This window comes from Ctenopharyngodon idella, chromosome 5 (genome assembly GCF_019924925.1).
Source record: "Ctenopharyngodon idella isolate HZGC_01 chromosome 5, HZGC01, whole genome shotgun sequence".
In the NCBI taxonomy this organism is placed as follows: Eukaryota; Metazoa; Chordata; class Actinopteri; order Cypriniformes; family Xenocyprididae; genus Ctenopharyngodon; species Ctenopharyngodon idella.
This window is the reverse complement of record NC_067224.1, coordinates 9,600,885-9,607,500: the sequence shown is the minus strand read 5'-3', so window position 1 is coordinate 9,607,500 and position 6,616 is coordinate 9,600,885. Positions and strand designations below refer to the sequence as shown.

The following is a 6,616-nucleotide window of genomic DNA, read 5'->3' as shown; positions in this document are numbered from 1 at the left end:
GGTCATTCCATAAACTCTTGATGGCATCTACATAGGGGTTGACGAACAAGAAGACCTTCTCTACATCTACTTCTCTGACAATGTTTGCATTGGCCTGTGAGGAGAAAAAGCATTAAAAAAAACAAAGCAATGCATTTTAAAACCGTGTTAAGAAGCTGATGCTTCAGCTTTAGAGACGCAATCAACACTACATCCTAGCCCACTTATACGTAACCTGGTTACAACTTTATTGACCCATTTTACTTGAGACTCAAATTTGTTAATGTTCCATTTGTCTAAAGTTGTCACTTCACCTGACCCAATAAGATGGAAATTGATTGAGGCTGTGTTCCATAATATTTCAACTACGCACAATGGAAAATGGGTTTGCCTTTGGGGGGTATCTACAAATGGAAAAAAAGCGTGACGGCACATTTCTGGAAGGCAGTAAAATGGTATAATTAATTTCATAGCTTGGAGGAGTAAGTGTGTTAAGCCTGGCCAACATGATTAGCCAAAGTGATTGTATCTCTCTCAGGGTATTTGACTCTGTTTAACCTACTTCATGGCAAAGTTATTTGAGTGGCACCTAATCATTTTGAACTTCAGTATGTAGTTTTATACACATAAATGCATTTGGAGCAGTGGCAGTTAGCACAATTGCTCTGACACATTAAGCCATGATTCTCTTCTCTGAACTTTCATATCTATAGAAGATGCAAAAAGATGCCAATCTGTAACATTCACAGCACTGTATAACATGCAATCCTTCACTATGAAATGCCTTGGTTTACCCTTTAAAAGTTTGCATAACAAATCCACAAAAACATCACAAAAGAAAGAGTGATTGGGTACGACAAAATTACTGTACCTTATTATGTTCATACTTGTAGAGGATCTGGAGAGTTTCCATTGCTCGTATCATGGACTGCATAGATGTGAAGATGTTTTGGTAGACCAGCTTGGTAAAGCTTCTCCTGTCCTCTTCTGAATAGCCTGAGCCATGGATGATTCTCATCTGTTTAATAAAAGTGCTTTTCCCACTCTCTCCAGTTCCTGAAAGTGGAAACATGCGAAAAGTGAAGTGTTAGCAGTTGGAAAAATCCATTAAATTGAACAAACTGGTTTGTTTGAATGGTTCTTTCCCATGAATGCCAGCGATACACCGATTCACTTAAATCATCACATCGAATATGTTCCCAATGTTTTGGGTTTGTATAGTCTAATAATAAGTTATATTAAGTAATCAATTAAGTGAGCCTGTTTTCAATAAGGTTAAAGATTGTAGCTACGTTTTGGAACACGGTCGCTCGTTTCTAGCTGGCCATTGGCTGGACGACCATCAGTCATGTTCCCAAAACCAGCTTGACCACTTTAAGATGATAACTGGTAGCTGGTCTCTTTCTGGTCCAAGATAGAGAACTTGCACCAACTAAAAACCAGCTAATGACCAGATTTTAGGCAAGTTAAAAAAAAAAACAAAAAAAACAACAACAACAACAACAACAACAACAACAACAACAACAACAGCCAAGTTAAAAAACAGCTGTTAAACTGAATTTTCCAGCATAGAGGAGGGGGGGGAAAAAAGAGAGAAAAAAAAAATCCTCTCTCTATAAAACATTCATATTTGGAATTTAGGAATCAGTCTTAAAGGATCTTTTTCTTTCTTAAAGGGCAATTTTTTTTACAATATTATATTGTTAATATATAGCTGTCATAAATGTTTTGCGAACCGACTCGAGTGAATATAAAAGATTCGAATAATAATAAAGTTGATGCATCAGATTTTGTTCACAAGCACTGAAACACAAGTATGTTGAGACGAACACATCCCACCGCACCTGCAACAGTTGTCCCACCTGTCGAGCTTGTAAGATTCTAAATATAGAGGGCAGATCTTTACTTTGCACTAAAAAAGACGTGCAGTGGTCAGAGACTAAATCAGTTACAACATATTTTAATTATTGTTTTTTTTTTATTCTCAGATGCCTGTGTAAAACTAAAACTATTTGCATTTGTTACGCCTTGACACAGGCACGCAAGTTTGGTAGAGTCACACGAAAGCACCTCGTACCCAACAGGAGCAGTTTGAGCTCGCGCCGAGCATCTCTTTTGTCACGGCGGAGCTGTCGCTCGATCTCATCGTTGATCCGCCGAGCTTCTTTCGCCTCCTCGCTGAGGCAGCACGCCATTATGGAGTCCAGCGTCATGATTCTCCGCGACAATTTACAATTAGGAGCTTTTCAGCAATTCCATTGAAAGAACATCAGTCCCAACTCAAATGCAATCATTCAGATAAGGCAAGAGAAAGAGTTTTCCTGTAGCGCGTTGAGGAGAGAATCCAAACCGCATTCAAAATGTGTCAGTGACTGAAATCCTGAAGCGGTTGAGCTGTGTTTTAGATCACTCACAAAAGCAACAGATCCTTTGGACTTAACTCCATTGCACATAGTTTTTTTATATTTAGTGTTCGATATTTAAAGTCTTCCTTCAATACAGTGATAGTTCCTTTTTAGACTGTTAAAAGCTGTCCATGAACTTGTGGTGTGGATTATTTGCATGAATGGTGTTGCCCCCGTGTAAAAGTCTCCACTCCGGGCGTGGTATCGCTGAATATGGCCGACAATTCCTTGGAATGCCGTTTCCGAACGTTGTGAACGCTACAACACTGTCGTACAGCGGACAGAAGTCCACGCGTGTGAAGCAATTGTGTAAATTAGTCCATTGAGGTCTTCACTCCTGTTGATTTAAATCCCAGTTTGAATAGGCTCGATTTTGACTCTCGGCTCTTCCATATGAAATAGGGATGTCTGATTCGTGAACGAATCATTCTTTTGAGCCGACTCTTCTTAATGTTTCGAACGAACCGATTAGCACGCGTTTGTGAATAAGTAAACTGTAAGAACTTTGTTAGTAAACCGTATAGTTTGCTTTTTCAAACTATGTAAATTAATATAATATAACAATCACAAACGCCAATATTTACCTTAACATATATTTTGCTACAAAAGTAACGAGTAAAATGAGCAGAGGTACTTATTCTGGTTTGACTCAAATGAATCGGTGTTTGAAATCGACTCAATAAAATGAACCGTCCGAACCAACCGAATCGCTAAAATGATTCGGATTCGGTCTGCTAACATGTAATGTTAATTAAGAAATCAGAATCATCCACTCCCCGTCAGGGTTCCTACGCAGTTTGTAAAAGTATGGAAAATAATGAAATTTGATTTGAGTAATGTACAGGTCTGTGGAAAAAAGAAAACAGGGTAGGGAAAAAAATTCCTTCCAGACTACTTAGTTAAAATATAAAATTAGGAATTTCTAAAAATACATTTATTATAGATACAGAGTGTTTTCAAGGCACACATTTTCATTATGCAAAACTGTCTCTTTTGAACTTCACAAATAAGGTTTACTCGAATTCCGCTTGAACCATCAACAGATAAAGGAGCAATCATCTAAATCAGACTGTACTTTACTGTTTGGTGATCGTGTAACATCAAACCATGATTACAGTATCAAACCTATGTGTCAAAGGTAAACATACAGTATGCCGGTTATAAAGTGTTCTAGGTTTCTTCTCATAATGTAAGCACACTTTATTACTTCAAGAAAACCAATGAAACAACAACAACAACAACAAAAAAAAAGTATTTACAGATGACTACTATATACCAAATATAATGCTGAAAATAATGCTATATGAATTATTTATGTTAAATGTGGTCTGAAAAATCCACAGAGAGGTTTGTAAAAGTATGGAATTTTAAAACTGGAAATGTGTAGGAACCGTGCCTATTGTGTGATGCGCACATGACTTGATGAGGAGCTGGTTAATATACACAAAAATAAAAATAGTTCAGACTTCAGACAGTGGACGAATCTTAATACAGTTTAAATTAATGTATAAAAAAATTATATTGGATTTTAATAACCAATAATTTGTAAGTAATCCTTTCTTATGATTCCAAAATAGCACAAAGCATATCGGAGACAACTGTCCTACAGGGAGCTACTGTATATGATTATTAACAAAAATAATTGAATGAAAATCTTTCAGGATTTTAGCTATTACATTAGTTTCAAAATAAACCCTTTTTCTCAGGGTTTACTTTGTGGTAGTGACAGCTGACTGATTACAGAGTTACATGACTTTTTACACTTCCTTGCATTGTTACACAATTTCCTTTTATTGTCTTTCCAATAAAAGTAGAATTCTAATAAAGACAATATTCAACAGGATATATTTTAGGAACTTGACCTATCGATCTAGTGTCTTATTGCGTCATCATGATTTTTATAATTAATGGTTCCCAACTACACTATATTGCCAAAAGTTTTGGGACATCTGCCTTTACATGCATGTGAACTTTAATGACATCCTATTCTTAATCCGTAGGGTTTAATATGGAGTTGGCCCACCCTTTGCAGATATAACAGCTTCAACTCTTCTGGGAAGGCTTTCCACAAGGTTCAGGAGTGTGTTTATGGGATTTTTTTGACCATTCTTCTAGAAGTGCATTTGTGAGGTCAGACACTGATGTTGGACGAGAAGGCCTGGCTCGCAGTCTGACAGTCAGTCAGGTCAGGATTCTGTGCAAGCCAGGTAAGTTACTCCATACCAAACTCGCTCATCCATGTCTTTATGGACCTTGCTTTTGCACTGGTGCGCAGTCATGTTGGAACAGGAAGGGGCCATCCCCAAACTGTTCACACAAAGTTGGGAGCATGAAATTGTCCAAAATGTCTTGGTATGCTGAAGCATTAAGTGTTCCTTTCACTGGAACTAAGGGGCAAAGCCCAACCCCTATAAAACAACTCCACACCATAATCCCCCCTCCACCAAACTTTACACTTACACGCAGTCAGGCAAGTACCGTTCTCCTGGCAACCACCAAACCCAGACTCGTCCACCGGATTGCCAGACAGAGAAGCGTGATTCGTCACTCCAGAGAACACGTCTCCACTGCTCTAGAGTCCAGTGGTGGCGTGCTTTACACCACTGCATCCGACTCTTTGCATTGCACTTTGTAGAAGCAGTCTGCATGACTAGTTGCTTGATTTTATACACCTGTGGCCATGGAAGTGATTGGAACACCTGAATTCAATGATTTGGAGGGGTGTCCCAATACTTTTGGCAATAATAGTGTATGTAGGACATTTCAAAAGAAATCCTGTATGCATTTCTTTTGATGATTAAAAAGCTGGTCAGACCTCTAAAACAACTTTACCTGTGTTGGGAAGGTACACTGAGTGCTTTTTTCTTGACCTAAATTTTATTTTTAGTTAAATATAATTTTTTTTTTTTTTTTTTTTAATTGTATTACCAATATCAACAAATACTTACAACAAATCTTCTCACACCCTTGAAAAGTTTGCTCTGCCATAAAATGTTCCTTTAGTTGTTTTCATATTTTAGTTCTATGAAATGTAATAGAATAAGGAAAATTTCATGAAATTACCTTAACCTCTTAAAAAAAATCTGCTCTACTAGTACCAGTGTAAAAAAAAAAAAAAAAAAAAAAAAAAAAAAAAAGTTATTCGTTAAAGCTGCAGTCTGTCAGTTTTACCTGTTTGTCGTCATCTCTAATTGCAGTTATTTGCGGAATTATCATCTTTACGTGGGTTGTGCATCGGCACGGCTCCTCAACGCAGATGAATCTAATGTATGTGTGGGTTGTCTATGATGATTGTCGTTTTAAACTTGCTGGATTACAAACCATCATCAAAATGATGTTTAATTATTCCAGCTGCTGTAAGAAGAGGCTACAAACGATCCACCACCTGCTGCATCCACACACACGCGGTATAGCCTGCTAGCCGAAACTCCTGTATGTATACAGACGTGACGTAATGACGCAAAGACGAACAGCGGATGCTCGTATTTCCCGCGAAATCCTACCAGTACCACTGAAATTATAAAACATTATTACAAGCTTACCGTTGTGAATCGGGCTAAGGTAAGGAGATAGTTTTGAACACTGGCTGGTTACATACTTGCTCAAAAATTGATTTTGGATAATTTTTACCAAACAAAAGTTATGGACTGCAGCTTTAATATTTTTAAATATGTGTATATGGTTAAGTTTTAGTTTAGTTATTTTAGTACTTTAAACAAAAATGAGAAACATTGCCATGGCAACCAGCTGAAATAAAATATATTATAGAATAAATAAATATAGTATAAAATTATATATATATATAAAATATTTTTATGGTATTAGTTAATGAAAATAACAATGACTACTACTAGTATGCACTGCTAACAAGCTAAGTAGCTTTAATCATTTGATTCCTCATTCTATTATGTATTATGACTTGCTTAAGAAAAAAATGCAATATACTATTTAGCAAATCTGCTAAAAATATAAAAGTACATGGCAGACATTTTCCTTTGAGCTGCCAAGATCCATTTGAAAGGGGACCTATTATGCCCCTTTTTTACAAGATGTTATACAAGTCTCTGGTGTCGCCAGAATGTGTCTGTGAAGTTTCCGTTCAAAATACCCCACAGATCATTTATTACACCATGTTGTAAATGCCCATTTTTGAGTGGAAGTTATCTTGAATGCTGTTTTCATGCATGTATCTTTAAATGCAAATGAGCTGCTGCTCCCCACCACACTTTCCA

General features: G+C 36.9%; 1 protein-coding gene across 1 annotated transcript in view; it reads right to left on the bottom strand.

Moving 5' to 3' along the window:
* The window catches only part of gnaq (guanine nucleotide binding protein (G protein), q polypeptide), a 9,386-nt gene extending 6,581 nt beyond the window's left edge, over window positions 1–2,805 (bottom strand). Inside the window, exons 1-3 of the mRNA XM_051895052.1 lie at window positions 2,057–2,805; window positions 851–1,035; window positions 1–94 (exon numbers count right to left, since the gene is read on the bottom strand). The exon at window positions 1–94 is cut by the window's left edge and continues 61 nt beyond it. Coding sequence (XP_051751012.1) covers window positions 1–94; window positions 851–1,035; window positions 2,057–2,192 — 415 coding nt within the window. The 5' untranslated portion in view covers window positions 2,193–2,805. The remainder of the gene's footprint in view (window positions 95–850; window positions 1,036–2,056) is intronic.
* Between the last annotated feature and the right edge of the window lie 3,811 nt (window positions 2,806–6,616).